The 22161-nt window shown below is 44.4% G+C and overlaps 4 protein-coding genes across 16 annotated transcripts in view; 1 reads left to right on the top strand and 3 right to left on the bottom strand.

Moving 5' to 3' along the window:
• LOC117579616 overlaps window positions 1-7332 on the bottom strand; it is an 84898-nt gene extending 77566 nt beyond the window's left edge. For 4 of the 12 annotated variants that reach the window (XM_034265567.1, XM_034265569.1, XM_034265559.1 and 1 more), the window contains exons 1-8: window positions 7201-7332; window positions 6476-6669; window positions 6272-6390; window positions 1889-2087; window positions 1401-1562; window positions 1022-1329; window positions 573-949; window positions 45-505 (exon numbers count right to left, since the gene is read on the bottom strand). In XM_034265567.1, coding sequence (XP_034121458.1) covers window positions 45-505; window positions 573-949; window positions 1022-1329; window positions 1401-1562; window positions 1889-2087; window positions 6272-6390; window positions 6476-6669; window positions 7201-7307 — 1927 coding nt within the window. In that variant the 5' untranslated portion in view covers window positions 7308-7332. Of the gene's footprint in view, window positions 1-44; window positions 506-572; window positions 950-1021; window positions 1330-1400; window positions 1563-1888; window positions 2103-4693; window positions 4718-6271; window positions 6391-6475; window positions 6670-7200 lie in introns of all 12 variants that reach the window. The other 8 variants (XM_034265565.1, XM_034265560.1, XM_034265552.1 and 5 more) reach the window with 7 other exon arrangements.
• Window positions 7201-9723, bottom strand: LOC117579621. The gene is made up of 3 exons (XM_034265577.1): window positions 8976-9723; window positions 7403-7523; window positions 7201-7336 (listed from the first exon to the last, which is right to left on the bottom strand). Exons 1-2 carry the CDS (start codon window positions 9039-9041, stop codon window positions 7425-7427), a joined length of 165 nt encoding a protein of 54 aa, XP_034121468.1. The 5' UTR covers window positions 9042-9723; the 3' UTR covers window positions 7201-7336; window positions 7403-7424.
• Window positions 9724-13789: 4066 nt separating this feature from the next.
• Window positions 13790-16379, top strand: LOC117579619 (separin). Its single transcript, XM_034265574.1, has 7 exons — window positions 13790-13962; window positions 14039-14234; window positions 14299-14770; window positions 14822-15181; window positions 15248-15546; window positions 15608-15933; window positions 15995-16379. The coding sequence occupies exons 1-7, from the start codon at window positions 13890-13892 to the stop codon at window positions 16180-16182; spliced, it is 1914 nt and encodes a 637-aa protein (XP_034121465.1). The 5' UTR covers window positions 13790-13889; the 3' UTR covers window positions 16183-16379.
• A 2481-nt stretch (window positions 16380-18860) lies between these two features.
• On the bottom strand, window positions 18861-21690 carry LOC117579620 (protein lin-28 homolog). 2 transcript variants are annotated; one of them, XM_034265576.1, is made up of 5 exons: window positions 21311-21690; window positions 19792-19910; window positions 19562-19710; window positions 19347-19497; window positions 18861-19286 (listed from the first exon to the last, which is right to left on the bottom strand). In XM_034265576.1, the coding sequence occupies exons 1-5, from the start codon at window positions 21402-21404 to the stop codon at window positions 19230-19232; spliced, it is 570 nt and encodes a 189-aa protein (XP_034121467.1). In that variant the 5' UTR covers window positions 21405-21690; the 3' UTR covers window positions 18861-19229. The 2 variants fall into 2 exon arrangements, with proteins under 2 accessions (XP_034121467.1, XP_034121466.1); XM_034265575.1 differs by having other exon boundaries at window positions 18861-19497.
• Between the last annotated feature and the right edge of the window lie 471 nt (window positions 21691-22161).

The raw sequence follows: 22161 nt of genomic DNA, 5'->3' as shown, positions 1-22161 counted from the left end.
AACGAAGAAGAGCTAAGGGATAAACGCCACGAAACCCTACTCACCCAGATTCTCCATGCTCTGGGAAAGCAAAGCCTCGAATGTGTGCAGGCTATAGGACTCGGCGTCCATGCCCTTGGCTAGAGTATTTCTTAGATGCATTTCATACTCCAGGAGCAGTCGCGAGGTGGGACTGCCCGGTGTCGGGGTCACATTTGGCGCCTGCTGATGATGATGTTGATGTCGCGCGGCTCGCTGATGGGCAATCGCCTGCTGCAGCTGCTGATGATGGGCCTGTTGCTGTTGCTGCTGCTGCTGTTGTTGTTGCTGTGCCGAGGACTGTTGCTGGCCGTAGGATTGATCCTGATCGGAATTGCCATTACTGGAACTGGGAGTCGTGGCATAGCACTGGTTATCAAACATTACGTTATCCGAGGGTGGCGAGCCCTCAATGCAACTCCGCTCTCGCTCCAGCTCCAAGTAGAGATTACGCGGCGGATAACCGCGTCCAATTTCATGCGAAGATCTATTTGAAGGTAAAGAGTGTCAGTGTTTAGCCGTCGAGGAGAGCTTTTCGAAGCACAAACACCCACCTTGAGCCGGAGAAGCGCGACGACTGACTGCTGGCCCGGCCCATTGTGTTGTTGTTCATGACGTGATGACCACCGCCCCCGCCGCCACCACCCATTCCCATGCCCATGCCCATGCCCATGCCCATGCCCATGCTCATGCCGTGCTGGTGCATGTGCTGGGGTCCCAGTGTTTGAGCCGCATTGGCATTATAGTAGTTGTAGCGGCGTCGGCCCATCTCGGGCGAGGTGACGGGCGACTCGGTGCTGGGCATCGGCTTCAGCATGCGCTTCAATGTGCTAGTATCCACATTCATGTCCTCAGTGCTCTTGGTCTTGCGGCGTGTATTGTTGTTGATTACATTGTGCTGGTGCATGTCGTGCGAGTGTGCGTCGCGTGCCTGTACAGCAACAGGGAAGAGAGAAGACCAATGAGTGGGTGAGTAATGGCCAGATTTAGCGGCTGAACATACCATATCATCGCCAAAGTCCTTGCTGCGTGTGCCCGTTGACTTTGAGGACGAGGTGCAGGTGCCCACATTCTGATGAAGACCGCCGCCCGCTTGGGTGCCCTCACTCTTAGACATATCCATGTCCATTTGACAAGCGGCCGTATCGTCGCTGCCCACCTGAGAGCCCACATGATTCTGGGTGCACATATCCGCATTGCCACCCGCGTTGCCCACACCGGTCACAACTACGCCCGGGGTATTGGTGTTGACCCCAGCATTGGCCACATCCATTCGCTCCTGCTGTCCCTTCATCTGTCGTTGCAAAGTGTCTGTGTCAGGGGAGAGAAATTCGTGATTATTACAGAGAATCTATACATTTTTGGCTTGGGTATTGGCTTACCGCTTTGGCTTACTCCTGACCCACCGCTGGCTACATTGTCGTACAGCGAGGTGCTGCTTACAGCACTGGCCACCTTGCCGCTGCCACCCACCTGCTGCTGCTGATGGCCATCGACATCGGTGATGCGGTGCGAGCCAACGTTTCGCGGCAATGTGGATGAACCTGCAATGAGGATGGCGGATGAGTTTTGATGGGTGTGGGGATGCGTGGTGGAGTACAGGACTTGTCGCCTATTTGCTAAAGCTCTGAGTGTTCATTCATCTTCAGATTTAACTTCAGATTTGACAGATTTTGTTTGCAGTAAAATCAAAAGTAACAGAGGAAATGAAACGTAAACTTTCGTGGGGGGCAGCAGACAGAGAGAGCCGTTCATCATCGTGGTACTGATGATGGATGTTTTTACTCTCTAGAGGACCTATCCCAGTATTTTTTGGGGGGTTGGTTTTTTGGTTTTGTTTATTTGTTTGTTGTGTGTTGTTTGCTCTCACCTCTAACACGTGGATCGGTTCTCAGGCGCGCATACTGTTCGGCGGACATGCAGGTGCATTGGGGCTCCTGGCGGACGCGCGATGGCGACGCCGGAGTGCTGAGAGGCTTTCGCTTGGCCTTCACTTTGCCCTTGCCCGGCGGATCCAATTTCAGCGAGTACGACGACGAGGCCTTTCGTGAAAATTTGAAAGAAGGCGACTGTAAAACGTCGCACTATCATTAGGTTAGTTGATTGGGGATTACAAGGTTCTGTGTGTGCGGTTTTCTCCTCTCTCTCTCTCTCTCTCTCTCACTCTTTCTCTCTTTTTTTCTGTCTTTTTCTGTTTTTCTCTAGAATCACTTTCTCTCGTTCACAGATGGAGATCTTAGTGGGCACAAGCCGGTGGCCTGGCGAAACTTTCACTTTCTTGAGTTGTGTTTTTCTGTGTTTGTGTTTTTAGAAAATATCTTACGAGATCTACTTGTTGAAGAAGAATTGTATTTTGGGGTGCAAAAATAAGTATTTTCGAAGCTTGAGCTTTTGGTGCTTGAAGCCTTGATCTACGCTTTGGTTTAGGCATACAATATATATCTAGATAGTAAAAGCAGTTTTAGTAGTAGTAATATTTTTAGTAGGAGTAGTAATAGTAGCAGTAGTACGAGTAGTAGTAGAGTGTAGGACACAAACGAGCATTATATGTATATTACATAAATATATACTTCTGAAATGTTCTCCTAGAAGTTGTTATTCTCTCCTTTTTACGATATTCAGCGCTCAGCGCAGCCTTAGTAAGTGATTTGATAACTTTGATCTAAACATCGACTTAGCCTAACGTTAACATTTGCTTTTGATTATTGGATACTCTTCAGAACTCTTCAAACTTGAACTTTGGATTTTGTTTTGATTTATTTTCTGTACTTTAACTTTAACAAATTTATTGTAAGCCATGTGCGCGGTGTTGCTTGAATATTTGCATTTGCATTCGCATTCGCATTCGTATTTGATTCGTTTTTGTTGTCTTTTTTGGGTTTCAGAAACCTCAATGGAAGCGGCGCGCCTTCAAGGCGATAAATGATGCTCCAAGAATATACTATATATATCTATATATATAAATCTGATGCTGATTCTGTTACTGTTGCTGTGTCTATGCTTCTGTCTGCTTCTAGTATTTCTGATACTCATTCAAATCCTCACTGGAGTAAGATGGTTTTTGATTTTGAAAAATTGCATCGATTCGTAGTAAACCGCCCACTTGCATGGGATCTTCGGATCGGGAGGAGCGGAGGATGCGGATTGGCTGGGCATGGGAGGTCGACGCGGGATCGGGATCGGGATTCGGTTCGGATTAGGGCTCGTCGGAAACGGATTGTAGGGGATAGGTAACGGTATTGTAGTAGAGGATACGTGCGATTGTTTTAAAGCGTTTTGCGTTTTTCTTTTGCATTTTCATTCCATGTACAAATTCCACAAAATTATTTACATTTCAATCATTGATCATCAATCAATATTTACGGTTTTGTTTGTTTGTTTTCATTTACATTTTTTGTTTCGTTTTAATTGTTTTTTGTTTCCGATAATTTTGATATTTCGGTTTATGGGGCACACGTGAAGAAATGCAAACGAATCGAGTTGAAAAATATATTTATACATACATAAATATATATTTAGAGATAGTTAAATAAAGTATTTGTTAGAGATAATAAAAACATTTCGAAGGGGATTGGGGGCACGGGAGAGAACGGATATCATATATATATAGATAGAATATAGATTTTTCAGAGACAGTCGGTAGAAGGGTGTACATTCGGGGGTTTATTATAGGCGGTATTGTTGTTGTTGTTGTTATTGTTGTAGGTGTTGTTGTTGAGTTTTGGTTGGAGTTTTTTGTTGTTTGTTGTAGGAGGGTGTTGCGTGTTTTATTTTAAATATATTTGTTAACATTTTATTGATATTGATTTTGGTGACAGAAATATCCGTCGGTATTAATTTTTGGGTATTTTTTTTTTTTGGTTATTTTTGAAAATGTTTTCGAATTGAATGTTTCGTACGAAAATGAAATGCATCAAAAATGAAACATTTTTATTTGTATTTTTTTGGGTGGACATTATATATTTGTTGGGGGAAGTATTGTATTTTTTTGGCGTGTTTCGAGAATGATTTCGAAAAATGATTAGAAGAGAGAAAAAGAAATGAAAGAATATATAATATAAATATATTTAACAAATTTTAGTGTGTGTGTGTGTGTGTGTGTATGGCTGTGTGTGAGTGTGGTGTGTGTGTGTTTTGGTGTCTGTCTGCGTTTCATGTTCTCCGGATCGGATCGTTTCCGCTGTTGCATCTTCTCTCCATCGTTTCTTTTTTTTTGCACATGAATGAGGAACATTGTATATAAATATACACAAATGGTCCCGAAAAGTCCTACGACTTTCAGTTTGAAACCCTCCCAAAAACATCGAAAAAGAAAACACACAAACAAAAAAAAAACACTGAGAGTGAAAACGAGATTGGAATCTGGGGTGGTTGGATATAGTGGGTGGGCGCGTAGACACATAGAGCTATAAAAGTTTACAACAAATACAACACTCAGTATGTGTGATGTGTGTGTGTCGGTGTGATTCTGTGGTTTGATCTTATAGTATGTACATGCCCGGTAAAGGGGATTTCCATTTGAATCTACTACGATTTATGTACACATATCTTTAGCTGCGATCAAAAGACACATTTTGGGTGACAGAAAAAGAATTACTTGGTGGTTTGTATGTGTGCGTGTGCGGTGGTGTGTGTGTGACACAGTGGAAAAGAAATAATATGAAGCGATACTAACGTATTTTTTTACAATGTAAGATACCTGCAACATATGATGCGCAAAGTAAGAAAAGAAAATGAAGTTATTATTAGACACTAGTCCAGACAGTTTATGCTTGACTACTAATATATTATAGAATCTATATTCATATTAATAGGCATATTATGTCGTGTATACATGTGTGTTTAAAGATGATTCCTGAAGGTAAATGTATGAATAGGAGAATAATGATAATGGCTATTCCTCAAGTCAGAAATTAAATATTTGATCCAAGAACATACAAACTTTTTACATTTTAGAAATTGTAATAGACAGAAGGGCGAAAATTTCTCTCTCTTTTAGCGTGGCGTAACAGTAGAGTGTGACTTCGTGTCTGGAATGTACTTAAAGAGAGCGCCCTAACGATCATTCTCTAGTTTGATCTTAGGGAATACTAATTTATTTCAAAAATTGAACATCCAACGGACACTAACGGACAGACGCAACGGACAGAATTCAAATTTAGTCTTACATTGGAAGCACTTTTTGTGTTTTTTCTCTCAATTTCTGACAACTGAAGTGATTACATTTTTAAGACTGTGTGTTGTGTGTGTTTTTTTGCGTGTGTTTGGTATGCATGTGTGTGAGTGTATCTCTACAATTTCTACTTTACTTTTGGCCAAATTCTTCAACGATATCAACTAGAAACTAATTAATTTTCAACTGGGGAAAACCGAAACACAAAAAATAACCATTTAAAAACTGAATAAAAAGAAAAGTGGACGAATATTTTTCCTCGCGTTGAAATTTGTTCTAATTAGCGGAGTACACGGAAATAGTTATGGTTTCTTTTTGTGCGTGTGTTGTCTCAGAGGAAAAGGTGGACAGTGACTTCTGCTGAGCGAATGAAGCGCTTGAATATGATTTATTCGTTAGATTAATCCAATGTCGTGTGACACTGTGGAACCTTAAGTTTGATTATGGGATGCACATGTATCGTATGTATGTATGAAATCATGATAATAAACAGACAGATGTATGTAGATGCGAAGCAAACATCATTCATATCAGAGTCAGAGCATTATCATCATCATCATACTCATATCATATCATCTTCAGCGTAATCTTGTGCCGTCTTCGCCATTCTCTCTGCTGTACGGGTGGGTAAGTTCGAGTACTTTATGTGTTTTCATTGTCTGTGTAAGTTCGTTGGGTGTTCTCTGGTTCTTTGGGTGGGTGAGTGGTTCAGTTGGGGGATTCGATGACAGTGGTGGTTGGTGGTTAGGGTAGATGCTTTGGTAGTAGTTAGTTAGTACGAGTAGAAGAGTGCTTGAGCTGGCGGGGGCATGATTAGCCAGAGACGAAGAGTGGGGTTGGGGCCAGGGGGCCCTGCACCAGACCATTGTTTTAGTGTTGTATTTAGTGGGTGGTGGCTGAGGTTTTTCGGTATATATCGGTATCGGTATCAGTTGAGGTTTTGATTTAATTAAATTCTTGTTTTTTCTTTCTTTTTTTAAGTGTTTTTCTTTTTTTTCGCGTTTGTTGTCGTTGTTATGCAAAATGATTTTGCTGGATTTTTTCTGTTTGTTTGTTGGCAGACTGTAAGAGAATACTTACACAGCACTCTCGGAACTGTTTGGCATCGATGGGCGATGTAAAATTTAGACCCCAAGTATCATTTGTCATGGGATCCTTCCAGTAAACGAAGCACTCTGATGCCTGGCCAATGCGTGTACCTGTTTGTAGAGAGCAATTGGAAATTAGATGTTGTTCAATAAGGAGGGTGACCTAACATGATGTTGGTGATGAATGTGCACTCACCTGGCTGCACAAGTCTCACATCGAGTATCTTGTCCACCTGACTGTTGTACGCGGTGATGTGAAAGATGCACTCGGGCGAGTCCTGAATGCAGGTGATGTTCACAGGAACCAAATCTTCCGAAACTTGTTGCCACTTGACCGTGCCGGCTCCGCTGGCGGATACATGGAAGACCTCAGCCCACAACCTGAACGAACTATTGTTGGTTAGAAATACAATTATCAAGATTGTAAATTGATTCGATTGTTTGTAGAATTAATCCAATTTGAATTTGTTGTAAGAGGAAATGTTTCTCAAAACAAAGAATCACATTTGTTGTTGTAGTTATAGTTGTTGGTTGTTTGGTTGTTGTTATTACAGTTGTTGTTGTCGTTGTGGGGAAGGAAAAGTTGAAGCAGGAGAAGTTTTTGGGCCGCATTTTGTGTGTGTTTTGTTTGTTGGATTATTGGATAAGTTCGTAAGTTGAGTTGGTAATAGTTTTTGGTTTTTTTGAGAAAGAAAGAAAAACCAGAAGAGAAACACAATTAGTTGGATTGGAAAAAAGTTAATCGAAAGAGCGTATTCAATTGTGGTTCTAGTTATTTTTCAGTTTGTTTTGTTGGTGTTCTTGTTTCATAGGCGCACATTTGACAGTCAGATAACTTAAACAGATTCAAAGGAGAATGTGGAGTACACAAAGAGAGAGGGACAGTCTAGTCCCCTCTCTAGACCCTTTATTAGAACGCACCTCAGTAGATGACCGTCGCGTCGTCGGGAACTCTGCCAGGGTGAATCCTCATAGCGATAGGCCTTGCGCATAAGCGGGGCACAGGAGCAGCTCAATTTGTTGCCCATGGCGCAGTTGGCGCAGCTACCCGCAGATCCTACACAAAACATTACAAGATTAAATTAGTTTAGAGATAGAATAAAGATTAGTTGTAATGACTTACCTTTACCAGAGGCACCCCGATGTCACCACATGCCGCTCACGTCCGCCTGCGAGAGCGCCTGCCCTCGATTTAGCGACTGCGATCGCTGATTATGCCGATGGCCGTGGTAGCGACTTCCTCGCTGTAAAGATTAAACACACAAAATATGAGTAAATCTATAAAATATTTGTTATGTTTCTTCAGTTGAACTATTCCCAAAACAGGTCTTTCCAGCAGCCCACACGCCAACGTTTATTATCATCCACACATAACCGAGAGACCGCAGAGACCGCAGAGACCGAGAGGTGTGAACGCCGGTGCAGTCCACTCCCCCATCACTGCACTCGGCCGTTGAAAAGCTGTTGTGTAGGTGTCAAAAACCAAAGAAAATCCACAACTCAAACGGAACGTTGTAAAGCGGAACATTTGCTTTGATGTTTTTGCTTTTGATTTCGTTCTCTGAGATGCACATTGCAGATGCGAAATCTCTTTTTAGGGGGGGATAATTATTTCAAAAATATTCACTCTGTCTGACCCATATGTCTGACACATGGGAGACGGCCTTAGCTTTTGCTTATAAATATATTTATATAGCCGTATAACTGTATCTATTTATGTTTACATTATTTAAACAAACGCGGAGACAGAGACACCTGTTTTATGAACACGATTTTGGCCATTCGATTGCCGGCTTCGCTTCCTATGTGGCTATTGGCTTACTCGGATTGCGGTTCACAGATTGCGGCTAAAAGAGATCTTGAAAATGCCAAAACAACATCACAAATGCACGCCACAGACTCAACTAAAAGACGCCAAAGAAAAATCAAAATCAAAGCATTTTCCATTCACACTCTCGCAGCAGCCCCAGTCGGCGGCTCTCGGGCTGTCTTTCTCTCTCTTTTGGCGTCTCGTGAGCGCCACAGACGCCCACACCGCCCGCACTTTGCTCAAGAGATCTCTCAAATCTCACAGATCTCTGCTGGCAGACATGTATGCTCGGGGGGCCCAAAGAGTGATCATAAAGTGGAGCACCAGAAAACGCCGACAACAATGGGCATGGGAATGGGAATGGCAATGGGAGTGAGAGTGAGAGTGGTGGTAATAGTACCACATCTCTCTGTGTGTTTCCTCTCTTCGTGGCTCATGCTGCACGTGTTGTTGTCAAAATGTATTTTTAAAATCAATCAAAAGGCGAGAAAAAAAGAGCAAGAGTGGATCTCGCAGCACTCTGACATGGGGCAATGCAATTGGGTTTGAAAGTGACACACATTTCGGGGCGATGAGCGACATTTCGAATTGGTTCATCAAACTGTTGACAATCTTTGGCAAGTGATGGATATTTTTAAAAGGGGAATTTATGGACGGTAAAAAGTCTTTGAATAACAATTTGTAGGAATTAAAGAGAAAGACGGATATAATGGAGAGATGGAAAGATATAAGAAAAGGTTCTTCAGCACTCATTCAAGTTGGTTTAAAATTTGGCCGTCCTTAAGTTGAATTTTACACCAACTTTGACCTACGACTGTCTCTGATTTTCTTAGGGTTTTCAATGGATAAGTAACTGATATTTTGTTGTCTTGAAACATATACAGACCTCCACATGGCCCCAGCCATCGGCATTCAGTTTGGCGGCTGCCTCGACACTTTCCTTGGCGCCCATTGCTTTGTTTTAGTTTTCTTCTTTTTTTTAGTTCACGTTTGGTTTCTTTTATGTTTTTTATATGGAAATTGTTTCGCTTTTCGTTAAGTTTCGTTTGGGGGGTTTTCTTTATGGTTAAGTGCTTTCTCGATGCATAGACAGACGGGGAGGATTCGGAGAGTCGGGCAGATGTCAGATGTTATTTATTTTGAGGCCCAGCAGGGAACCAGGGAGAGTCTGCGTTTTGGGGGTCCAGGCTCTGGCTCTGACACTGGATTCTGCTCTTGGCCAGACTCGGTTCAATGTATAAATATTGAGCGGATTGACGTTGACGTCGTTCCTGCCGTCACACTCTCTCCCACAGACTCGACTCTCTCTTGTTCTCTTTCTCACGTTGCCTCTCTGTGATGTTTTGAACGGGAGAGAGCAAGGGATGCTGGGTGGCTGGATGCCGTTGAAGGCGGCTTTCAATCGACTTTCGTCAGGTTGAACGCACTAACGTTGAAAGCAGTTAAATAATAGAACAGGAACACCACATCCAGCACCTCCCCCTGCGCCTCCTGCATGCGTGTGTTTGTTCCCAGAGTCCTCTTCTCGGGCTCCTTTGCCTGGTATGTTCCTCCTATATGACGCGTGTCGGTCCTTCCGTCCCGTCCCGTCCAGTCCCGTCTCTGTGTGTGGAGTGTATTATTTATGCAGCAGAATGTTCTTGCCGCCGATGATGCTGCTGCTGCTGCTGCTGCTCCTTCTCTAGAGAGTTTTAGCTTTTTGTTTGCTTTTTATGGTTCTGTTCCTTTTTCTCCTTTATTTTATTGTGAAATTTTCTCGATTTTTGTGCTTTTAATTGGTGCGTATGATTAATGTAGATTTTCTTTGAATTTGTTGGAACTTTTCATAAGGGTTCTTTCAAGGGATGTGCCTGCATGAGATCTGTAGGTTATAGTTGGGTTTGTGTTGTTTTATCCATTCGAGGTTTTCGATTCGGCAACGCCTTTTGGACAGCAAAGGCCACAAAAAAAATAGTTACGTTTTTCGGTAGTTTCCGAATCAAAATGTATAATTAATAAAAGTTAACTTTTCGCGGATAAGTAACAATCAATTGTTGTTTCATTTTTGTTATTATATGCAAGAATTCAACCGTTTTTAGATTCTTTTTTCTTTAGTTTTGGCCACAACGACAGGGAGCAGGTTCGGTTCAGATGATGGCTCTGTGTATTTTTGTGCTCTGCCAAAATACCTACAAAACTTGACGAAGCTCGAATGTTTTCACTTGACGAAACAGGAGGCAGTCCAGGCAGAGCAGGAGCAGCAGCAGCAGAGCAAAACGTGAGGGAGAGGAGCAGTTATGGCAGAGCAGAGATGGGAGAGCAAAGTAGAGCAGAGATGAACGTCGAATTACAGCGACAGCCGAAATTTCTCCCTTTCCTCCACTCTCACTCTCTCGAGCCACTCTCTGATGCTGCGGCTGCTTCTGCTGGTGCTGCTGCTCCCGTTGTTGTTGCTGTACAACAAATATTTTAATTTCGATTTCTTTCTTGCTTATCCTTTACTTTGTATGCCTCTTCCTCTTTGCGCTTCTCTTCTTCTGATAGCTATGTGTGTGTATGTGTGTGTGCATATGTGTATGTGTGTGGTCTTAGCTTAGAGGTATGTGCAGTTTCCCCCTCCAGTCCACCATCTTTACGTCTTTCCCGTCTGTCTGTTCCGTCTATCCTGTCCCAATGTGTGTGTGTGTGTGTGCCTCTAAAAAAGTTGCATAAATCACCACACCTTAATTTACTTAAATGCCATTTCTTGCACCCGCCCTCCACCTCATCCCTGTCTTTGTGGCTTTAATAATGTTTATTTTCTTGCGTTTTGGGGAACTTTTATTCCAATCGGAAAATGCCTCGTGGGCGTTTTTTCCAGCACAGTTCACAGTCCAAATGTGTGTGCTACACTTTTTTTGCATTTTCATTTTTCCATTTCACTTCCTTACAATTTCGCTTTTATTATTATTTGAAATTTTCGTTTAGGTTAGAATTTAAGTTTGTTTGTGCGTTGCGTTAGGATTCTCGGTTTTTTCTATGGGGGGGTTTCGTTTTTTAAAGCCTAAATAGTATTTTTCAAGCTGAGGCGCAGTGGAGAAAAAACGACCAGCGCCAGCCACAACCGTCGACTTCGAAATTCGTTTTGACTTTGCCAGGAGCAGAAGAAAAGAAAGGAGCAGAGCAGAGCAGAGGCAGAGCAGCAAAGATGCTGCGACGTTAACAGCGACGCCAGCTGCGCCGCTTTGCTGCAACTGTTGGAATGTGTGCCACACATTTTTTGGGGGTGGCTTTGCTTTCGTTGTTCCTGCTCCTGCTGCTGCTGCTTTCTCTGTCGATGCCAGCGTCGCTGCCCCTCCTCTGCTTTGCTTCGTGTTAGAACGCATTTTGTTACATTATTTTACATGCCGCTGCTGGATGCTGTGAAAGTTTTAGCCATTTTGCCTCGCTTTTAATGTCTCCCCAATGCATGTGTGGCATCTGAGTACTTGCCGCTCTCACTGCGTGTGTGCGTATATGTACGCATATACGTCAGTGTGTGTTTGTATGCGTGGGAGTGTGTGTTAATGTAATATTAATGTTATAATTTGCTAGGCGGAAAGGACAATGTACGTGCCAGGCTTTGGGCCCATCAATAATGCAGCAAATATAAAGAGTGGAGGGATGGTGGCAACAGGGGATGGGGCAAGCATTGAGCGGGTGGTTGAAGGGTGAAGTAACGAGTGGAGTGGTAGGTGCGTGATGCATGCCAATTTCCTATTAGAAACAAAAAAGTTACAACACCAAGAACAACATCAGATTGCGTGGGTGGTGATCCCCATCCCCACCAACCCCGCCTTCCCAATGCAGGCGTTGCCCAACACTGGTTGTATGGCAGGTCACAGCACGTTCAACATGCCACAAAGTAAAAGTGAAAAGCAACATCAAAATTAATAAGTAGAAAGGATGCTGAGTGGCGCTGCTGTGGCCGCTGCCGCTGCCGATGCCTCTGCCAGCGTCGCTGCCAGCGCTGGCCGAACAACGTAGCAAAAAGAGTAGTAAGAGCTAGGAGAGTAGATGAGATGAAATGAGAGAGCATCGGCCATGCGCCTGCGCTGTTTCAATCACTCAACGAAAGGTTCGTCCAGTTGAGAAACAGCGTACCAGCTGCACAGCCTCCTCCGTGAATCCCTCCACCTGAACCCCCTTCCACATATCTACCAATAACGGTTAATCCCGCTTGCATTAGAATATTATCAAATATTTAAACAATTTTCTAGCTTACGGTTCCATTGGGGAGAGGTCATGGTGCATTGTGGGAAGTTAGTGCAGAGGGGAGAGGTGGAGCGGGTGGAACGTATGGGCTGCACACACTTGCAGTGGCAGCCCACGCGCCGAAAACGCAGCCAACGCCAACGTGCCGTTATCTCTCGCGAAAGACGTCATTACAAAATGCAGTTGGCAGCGACGCGACTGCAGCAGGAGCAGTAGCAGTGGCAGCATCAGCAGACCAAAAGGCGCGTCACGACATGCATTATAAGAACAAAAAAACGAATAAGAACAGACATGCCCATAGCCTAACGGGACAGGCAACAAGAAGAACAGCAGCCAAAGCATAACGGAACACGGAAAAAGAAGAAGAGTCATAGCAAAGCGGAACATGTAAAAGTTAAACTGTAAATGTCCAAAGATGCTCCCTGCTGCTGCTGTTGTTGTTTTTTCTGCAATAATTGGCAATCTCTGGCTGTGAGTGAGTGTGGGTGTGTGCGTGGTTGGCCTTTTTGTTGTTGCGTAAGGCTTTATAGGGCAACCGGAGGGTGTGGTTGATGCGCAGTTTTCCTGCTCAAAATTGTAATTCGCCTGCTGCTCCCCCGATCGAGTGGTGGCAACCCTAACATCTGTTCGTTGGCCACCTGCAATCTCAGCACCTTGCTTTTATGAATGAACGCACGAGCCCCAACCTGCAAATCAACATCAACAACAAGCCAAGTGGAGCACCCCAACCCCAAAAACTTGTTACATGCGCATCCTACATGTTATTTGATAAACAATTACCTGCAAACAACAGCGGCTACACCAGTCACACATTTTTCAACGAATTCGTTGCGAAATTAACAAATAATTAACATTTTGTTAAATTTACCGGAGAATGCGACCGCGGGGGTATTTAAACGACGTACTAAAAAATACCAAAAAAAAATCTACCAGACGAATCGGTATTTTTTAGTGCTGCAAAGCGCTGCAGACTGCAGCCACTTTACAGTACCTCAGCTATCGCTGCTCTAGCAATATCGCTAATATCGCAACTATCGCGAATTCAGACACGTCTTGATCACGTCAACGGTGAGTGGCAAACAGGAGAGGATTTCCCTGACCATATGAAAAATTCAAATTCAAAAATTCACTGCGGGAGGAATACATAGATAGAATTACATATGACATGATACGAGCAATCAGGAGCCCAGCCCTGAATAATCTTTAACAAGATTACAACAGGTTATTTACAGCATATGGGTCCCTGATCAATGGCGTACAATCAAAGTCTTTCCCATCCTAAAGAGGGGTAAGGATCTCCATAACTATCATAACTATCGACCTATCTCCTCATCTATCTCCGCATCATATTGTTTAAATTATAAGAACATTGCCCGCCCTCACCAAAAATCCATCGACAGCAACACTCATCAACAAGTATCGACAGAAATACCAAACATACTCTTTTCAAGAAAATATCGACAGCCCCATCATCGAACTGAAGATGAATGCGAACTCATCGTGCGACCATCCTATTCACTGTAGCGATTAAATACCAACAAAAAAATAAATTGAAATAAACAATTAAATAAATTGGTAATCCATTGCCATGCTTGGGACGGAGGCGGAGGAGAACATGCTGCGAGGCATCACCAGCGCAGATGTGGGGCCCGAGGCGAAAGGTAAGGAAGTAGAACAGCAGCACTTTCCTTGAGTAATTTTCATGGCTTTACTTTTGGAACATTTTCCCGCGCACAGAATACAATCTGCTGCGAGCGGACGAGGAGTACCGCAATGGGAATGTGGAGCATTCCATCTACTACCAGGTGAAGGCACAGTTCCAGTCCACCGACCTGCGATACATTACAGAGGCGGAGGACCTGGAGAATCAACGGCCCAGCACCGAGGACCTGCTGCGCGTGGCCAGCGACAAGGAGAAAAAAGACTACAAAAGGTGGGCACCCACAAAGGGACACTACATAGAAGCTTCATTGGCTAACCCAACAATTGCTAAACAGCAACCGATTCCTGCAGAACATCATCAAATATCTGCAGAAAAAGGAGAGGGAAAAACCCGAAAGGCCGCCCTGTATAGAGGCCATCGAGCACCTGGACTTCCTGGAGGATGTGGACGATCCAGTGGCTGGCCTGGCACGCATCAACGACATCTGCAATGGCCTGCCCACCGAATGGTGTGTCCTGCATCTCTGCAAGAGCTTCAATCCGGCCACCACTTACTCCGTTTTCAACGAGATCTCTGCCGCCGATGGTGCCATCTACTTGTCGCTTCTGCGGCACTGCCGCAGCCCCGAATTGGGACCCATTTGTCTGCGCTTCAGCAACAGCGGCCTGGCGGAGATCTTCAAGCAGTACAGCACCTTGGTGGAGCGTTTCAGGCGAGTGGTCACCGTCGATCCGCTGAATATAAAGAGCAAAGAGGTCAAGCAGAAGTACTGGGAGGAGCTAAATAGCTTCGATGCCTTTCTGAAGGTGAGTGGCAGGCAGCGAACGGAGTCAGCAATCATTTTTATTCCTTTACAGAAACTTCTCTCCGACTTTCGGGACATCATGGCGCCCTATGCCTTCGTATTTTTGGGCCAACGCTACGACTGCAGCGCCGTTGCCAGCCAAACGAAGGCTGTATTCAGCCGCGTGGACGAGTTCTGTGTGGACCGTCAGTGGAGCAATCATCAGCGCATTCTGCTCTCACAGGCATCGCTGCATGCCAACCGCCTAACCTCTACAAACATGAAACACATTGCCTACGAAATGACCAGCAATGAGAATGAAATTCATATGGTCTATGATATGCTCAGGCTATTCGCCAGCGAATGGCAGCCGCTGGAAGATCGCCAAGTGCAGGTGGCCAAGGGTTTTCCCACCATTCTGGTGGTCGATGAGGTTTGTCTGTTGTCCGTCTAATCTGTGTTGCAATTAATTATTGTTGTCTTGTCTGTTCTCCCGCAGCGACTGGATCATCTGCATTGGGAGCAGCTGGCAACGGCCCAGGAGTTTTCCCGCGTCAAATCGTTGCACTGTCTGTGGCGTCTCTATCAATACCACAAGGAGAGCATCCGGCATGGATACTTCGCGCGCAGCATCAAGCGTGGCATGTGCGTCATTAATCCTGGCGCGGATTTACCCAACTCCGGGAGGAGACTGAAAAGCTTCTTCGAGTACTGGCTCTCCCACTGGCAGCATCTGTTCGAGACGGTGCCCACGGAGGAGGTGATGCTACGACAGGCCTATCTGGCCGATTGTTTTGTGTGAGATTTGACTGAGATTTGTGTCTATTTTTGTTCCCTAAACGAATCCTTCTGCCCATAGCTATGCTGGTCATGGCTCTGGCCTGCAGTACATCAATGGACGTGCCATTTGTCGTGCCCGTGTGCGCAGTGTGGTCTTTCTCTTTGGCTGCGACTCCACAAGGATGCTGGGCACGGGTCTGTACAGCGCTCTTTATGGAGCCCATGACTACTACCATGGAGCACTGTGTCCCACCATTGTGGGCACTCTGATGCCCGCTCTTGATGGCAACATGGACAACGTCTCTGTGACATTGCTGAGCCTTTGGCTGAAACCCGGAAATAGCCAAGTGATGCCCTGGACCCAAATCCACAAAATGTCCTGGCTCAAAAAGGGAACTATCAAAGGTTTGACTTCCTCTGATGAATATTGATTGACAGCTCTCTCATCTGTGCTTTGATTTTGCAGCTAACAGCGAGGGAGAGGTGCCGCCGCCCAGCATGGCCGAGAAGCCCAACTATCATCTGGGAAGCTTGAGCTCCATTCTGTCCCTGGTGCAGCAGGGCAAGGTCGAGCCAACAGTCTACAATTGCTGCATTTATGTGTGTAGGGGTTTGCCCGCCTGGAATCTAGACGTGGAGCAGATGCCCTTCTAAACCCTACCTCAAAATTTGTGTGGCAATCAACTAGGAAAAATATCGAAAACTAAAATTAAGTCAAGAGAAAGAATTGTAATTGTAATCGTACTCGTAATCGTTGCTTAAGCCACTACTTCAGAGGGTGCTAAAACATTATTTATAGTTATAAGACACACTCAGAGATTGTAGGAATAAATCAAGTACATAAACATTTAAAATCATTAAATGAAATTCTTACCTCTTTTGGCGAGTGTTTCCTGCTCGAATTATGTGTTGGATTTTAAGCACTTGAAATTTATGTTTTGCTTTTGAGTTAAAGTTTTGTTAGACTTTGTTTAGGCTTTGTACATTGAGTTTTTAGTTTGTTGGAACTTTAAACCGTTTAGAGATGTAGCTTTGTTTAGTTTTAAAAATTGATTTCCATGCCAGAGAGACAGAGACAGGAGTGTGAATCGTATGCCTGTGCAGGAGTAAAAGTATTATTCAAAACGAATGTTAAGTGAAAGTGAGTTGTGCATAAAACAGAAAGATAGTTTAACGACGTGGAACATTGAGATTTGATTTAAAAAAAACATTGAGAATATGCGAAAAGATTTGCCCACACCCAAGCCAAGGGAAGAGCCACCAAAGCTACTGAAACGCCCATCTATTTATTTACTCAATTCGCACTCGTGTGCGAGTCATCTCTGCTCATCGCATTGCACCTCGTCCGTGTCCTCGTCGTACTCGTTTGCCTCGTGTTGCCCTTTTGGCAAAGAGCTTTCTTTCAGGCGAAAGAGTTTCGCCCTCAACCTCCACAGCATCGAATCTACTTGACCTACTAACGCTTGTCGCATTATGACACACATTCGTTAATTAGGCCCAGCCCCAGTGCCAGCCACAGCCCATCCCCAATCCCTAGAAAAATAAAAGGGAATCTCTTCTTCAAACTCATAAATAGATTTGCCTGCAAATCATTGCTCATCGAATATGCGGAGTATGCGTAATAATTTTTGTGTGGCCCCGATTTGCATGCCACACAACATTCCATTCCATTCCATTTCATTTCATTCCATTCCTCCACCAATGCCACACAGCACAGGCCGTGTGCCGTGCCCCTATTTATGGGGCTTACTACTACAACATCTATGGATGGTTGGACTTGGGATGGAGTGGAGTGGAGTGGAGTGTCCTTCATGTTAATGTCTCAATGCCGTGCCCATGCAGCGTGTCCCGATTTATGTGTGTGGCTGTGTGTCTGTGTGTGTGTGTGTTAAATCAAATTAGCAGCGGGAGACCAGGTGCATGCCACACCTCCCACTACAGGATAGAGATTGCGAGGGAGAGAGAATGCGAGAACTTGTAACATGACAGGAGACAGCGTCAGAAGGAGGATATTACATAACAGGCGCTCCCCCAATGTAAATCTTGTTGTAAACTCTCTGCGCTTGTCTTTGCGTGTGTGTGTGTGTGTGTCCCTTTGCTTGATTGTGTGGCATGCCCCAAATGAATATGCGATGACGGTTGACGTTGCTTTTGTTATTGTTTAGATGCGATGCTATTTCCCTTTTTATTTCCTCTCTCTTTGCCACTTCCTCTCTCTCTGTGTGTGTGTGTTTTTCCTGCTTTTCTTAGCTATTGTTATTGTTCTTTTCATTGCATTTTAGTGGCTTGTTTGCTCTTAAAACAATTACTAAGTCATAATCCAAATCGTTTTCTTTTGTCTGATTTTTAACCTTGAACTCTTTGGGTTTTTTGTCTGCAGATTTCCTTTTTTAGTTTTCCATTTTTATGATGATTTCCTCTTCGTTTTCCGTTTTTTCTAGCATTTTAGCTCATTTTTATATGCAAAAAAAATGTTACAAATTGTTTTTCATCTATTTTTTTGGGTGATTTTAATTATTTTTGTTTCGTTTGAAAATTTGTTGCTGAAACGCTTTGTTAACTTTTGTTGAAATTCTTTTAGTTGTCGAAGTTATTGTTTGTTTTTAGTCGTATTTTGTTTTTTTTTTTTTTTTTGCAGCAGCAGCAGCTTTGCTTGCTGCTCCTGTTTTTTGTATATATTTAAATATATATATATTTTTGTATATATAATTTTATCCGCCGCGTTGCACACAACAATTCTCGGCCAGAGATCAACTGAGACTGGGCCACAAAAATCCCAGAGCCTTCGCACAAGCAGTTGCATCCTTTTTCGGTGGGGGGATGGGTCCTGGCTTCCGCCTCTGCTGCTGCCAGCGAAGGACGCGCTGCCCAACAATGTTGCAAAATGTTTTTGCGGCAGCAACAACAACTACGTTCAAACCTCAACAAAAACAGCCAAAGGGCGAGAGAAAGAGCGAGAGCTTCAGGGAGAGAGAAAAAACAAAACTTTCACCTCTCGCGTGCGTGTCCCTGCCCATGCCCTCGCCTAATCTTTTTGTTGTTGCTCCGCTCTCCCTTCCTGTCCATGTTTCACTTTCAGTGAGATAGAGAGAGAACGAGAGAGGGAATGGGGCTGAGGACTTACAATGATTCTGCGTTTTCATGGAGATTTTGTTGCTGCCGGAAAAGCTTCAATGTTATCGCCCGTCCACGTGACAATGAATCCTGCGAGAGAAAGAGAGAGAGCTTTGTTATCACAGCCAGCCCCGCATACGCGAAGCTTTTGGGGTTGCTAAATAAACATACAAAATAGAGTGGAAATGGCAGAGTAGACCAAGGTAATACCCTCTCTCTGTAGCTCTAAAATTCGTTTAATTGAAAACCTTAAAAAACTAACAGCTTAAAGGATAATTAGAGGTAGATACAGTTACGTTTAGGATTAGGTTTTAGGTTAAAGGATTAGGGGAAGGATTCCTAACCCCGTTTCCTAGATAATATCTAAATTCGCATACGACAAAAAATTAAACTGCACTTTACGTGTAGATAATTCTTTGTGTTTTTTGTGTGTTTGTTTTTTATGTTGTTGTACGTTGATTTCTTTCTTTGATTTAATGCGTTTTTCTCATTTCCTTTCCTTGCCGTTCCTCGCTCACTGTTTTGTACTCTTCGTAAGAAGTTTGTAACTTCCTGTAACACCCTCTACCAGCCCCTAGCTCTAGCTCTCACCCTTCGGGAGCAGGCTCCACCGCATCCTGCAGGCTTTTGCCGCTGGTTTGTGTCTGCGACAGAAGAGTTGTGGATGGGTCGTGAGCTTTAGTCACTTTTGGGTCAGGACTCACCACATTGCGATTGGGGCAATCGGCATGCAGATGGTCTTCGCCGCGACACCGATGACAGCGCTTCGGCTGCGGCCCCAGAGCACACTCGGAGGCAATATGATTGGCGAATTCACCGCAATTATAGCAGCGCATGCGGCGGGTTCGACGATTGCTAGAGCGAAACGATAGAGAGATGTGATTATGGTGTGTGGATTATGGCAACATTTATGGCCTACATGCGTGGTCTATAGGTGCTGCCATGGCACTCGTCACCCGAACGACCCGATACCCGTGTGGCCTCCAATCCGCGGGCTGTGCGATGGCACTCAAACTCCACCTCCTCCTGCTCACCAAGCGAACGAAATCCAGACATCTTTATGACACTCTGCGAACAAGAGAGAGAGAGAGATAGAGAGAGAGAGTTAGACATGGCTATGTGTGGGTTGCAGTTACTGATTGCACCCACCTGATGCACAAAGACCTCCTGGCCACCATCGTTGGGCGTGAGGAAGCCCCAGCCCTTGGCCACATTGAACCATTTGCATTTGCCCAAACGCACACAGCCGCATTCCTCGCCAGGATTCGCTAAAAATATATAGAGAAATTGAGAAGGGAACGTAAATATATTATACATAGGAAAAAAGGGAACTTGAGTTCTTTAGTCGCGCATTCGATATCCTGTCTGGGAATCCTTTGCAAGGAGAGCTTTTTGTTATTCAAATGAGCCACACCAAGCAGCAAAGGCAGCTGAAGAACTTGGCAGTTCCTGTGTGTTTGTGTGTGTCCTTGCCCCATTTGCCGCGAGGCAAGTTCAGCTTAGATCTAACACACACAAAACAGGTTTCGTTAGAAATATTTTTTGGAAGCGACAGCGGCAGTTTCATTTCATTATCTAAGACATGCCCTCATCTCACTCGCACTCGCACACACACGCAGAGAGTCTCATTCATTTGAGTTCATTCATTCATTCATAAATGGTATTTACTTCGCTTGTTCCCATTTCTCGTGTGTTGTGTGTTGTGTGTTGCTTATCTGCTGGATAGGTATAGGGACGGGGGCCACATTCTATAGATACAGATACGCATTCTCATGCACTCTCTCTCGCCCTCTCTCTCTCACTCTCTGGGGTTGTTGTTGGCTTTTCTTGTGAGATTTTCCACTCAACATTTGAATGGAATTCTTTGGTTAATGGAAATTCTTTGGCCTCTGATAAGAAATCGTTGAGAAATAATTGGAAAACCACCACCATAATGGTGCATATCCTTTGGTTTGCCCCCAGTTTTATGTGTTGCTCTTTCCTCGACCCTTTCTTATAGGCGCAAACTGGTTTTTGGAAATAAATCTAAAGAAATCTATGCACAGCGAGAGCAGATCTCTATCTTCAGAGTAGATCTACACATTTATCCTTTCAGTTCAGTCAAGCATATGGAGCTAAGCCTGCAGGATAACTGGGGAGGTTAGTGCTGTGCTGGCCTGCCCCGAGAGGGGTGTTGCTGTGGCAAAAGTCGGTCAATGTTCGATCTGCAGAGGACGGGGTTGAATGACACTTTCCACCCGTGCACACATAGAATTTCCGCATTTGCCAATAAAAAATCGAAATCCGCGAATGGCAAAAACACAACAAAAACGTAAAAACACGAATTGACGAATAAAGAAACTGCGCAGTACATAAAAAAAGCAAAAGAGAGGAGAGTATAGCAGAGAGAGAGTGCGCTGCGAGTGGGAGAGTGAGAGCGTGCGATCATGGCCAATCAGCGTGGCGTTTGATAAGATTTCGTATTGAATTTTGGCTTTGGTTTTATTTTGGAAACATCTATAAAAAAAACAACGAAAACAGACAGACACACGCACACACACACACACACACGCACGCACGCAACAACAATGAAACTAGTTTGGTTGGGAAGGGGGTGGTAGGTTGGGTAGGTGGCATGGCCAGCATGGCGTCAAAAAAAACAACATTCTGAAAAGTTGGGGGCACAGACCTGGCGGCTGCTGGGATGATATTGTGGAGCTGTTGCTGCTGATGTCTCCTCCTGCATCGGGTTGCTGCTCCTCTGGCACTTGAATATTTTCCATTTTTCCGCAGTTATTTCTTGGGGTTTTTCCTTTGCTTTTTATGGGTTTTACGTTTGTTAATTAGACTCTTGAAATGTTCACTTGAAATGCATGTTTTTTCCACTGCAGATACAGTTTTACGAGGTAGCTGTAGCTGTAGCTGTATCTGTATCTTTTACCGAGCACGCACACATGCACAGTTACACGAGTTTTCTTCTTCGTTTAATGCTGCGTGTAAATATTTTCCAAGGGGGGGACACACAAACGCTGCCGCTGCGCACGACGCACTTCGTCACACTGACTCCGCGTTGCCTTTCGACTATTTCTAGGAAGGTCGCGTCGACGTTGACGTCGCTGCCTCTGTCGCTGTCGCTGTCGCTGCCAATGCTGCCGTAGGGCCCGAAAAATGTTTAGGCTGTATCTTTATGAGTGTGTGTGTGTGTGTGTGTGTGTGTGACTGTGAGCGAGGAAAAACATCGAGTCGAGTCGAGTCGAGTCGGATTGAGCATACGGGCAGGGCACGTAAGCAAACGTAAGCAAATGTATCTGACAGATACTCTTACTCTACCGAGCGAGAGCGCCACTGCGAGTATAAGAGATAATGAGTGCCAAGAGAGAGATAGATGTATGCGTTTGTATCTATGACTTAATACACTTGGCGTATAAGTGCGTAGATCAAGCGCTGACTTGAGGATCTTTTTTAGCACGCTTTTGATAGGCTCACGCTATATGCCCCCAAACCCTCGAGGATTTTCATAAAAAACAGCTTCTGATTGGT

Source organism: Drosophila guanche, unplaced genomic scaffold, assembly GCF_900245975.1.
Source record: "Drosophila guanche unplaced genomic scaffold, DGUA_6, whole genome shotgun sequence".
Lineage (NCBI taxonomy): Eukaryota > Metazoa > Arthropoda > Insecta > Diptera > Drosophilidae > Drosophila > Drosophila guanche.
This window is presented reverse-complemented; position numbering and strand designations above follow the sequence as displayed.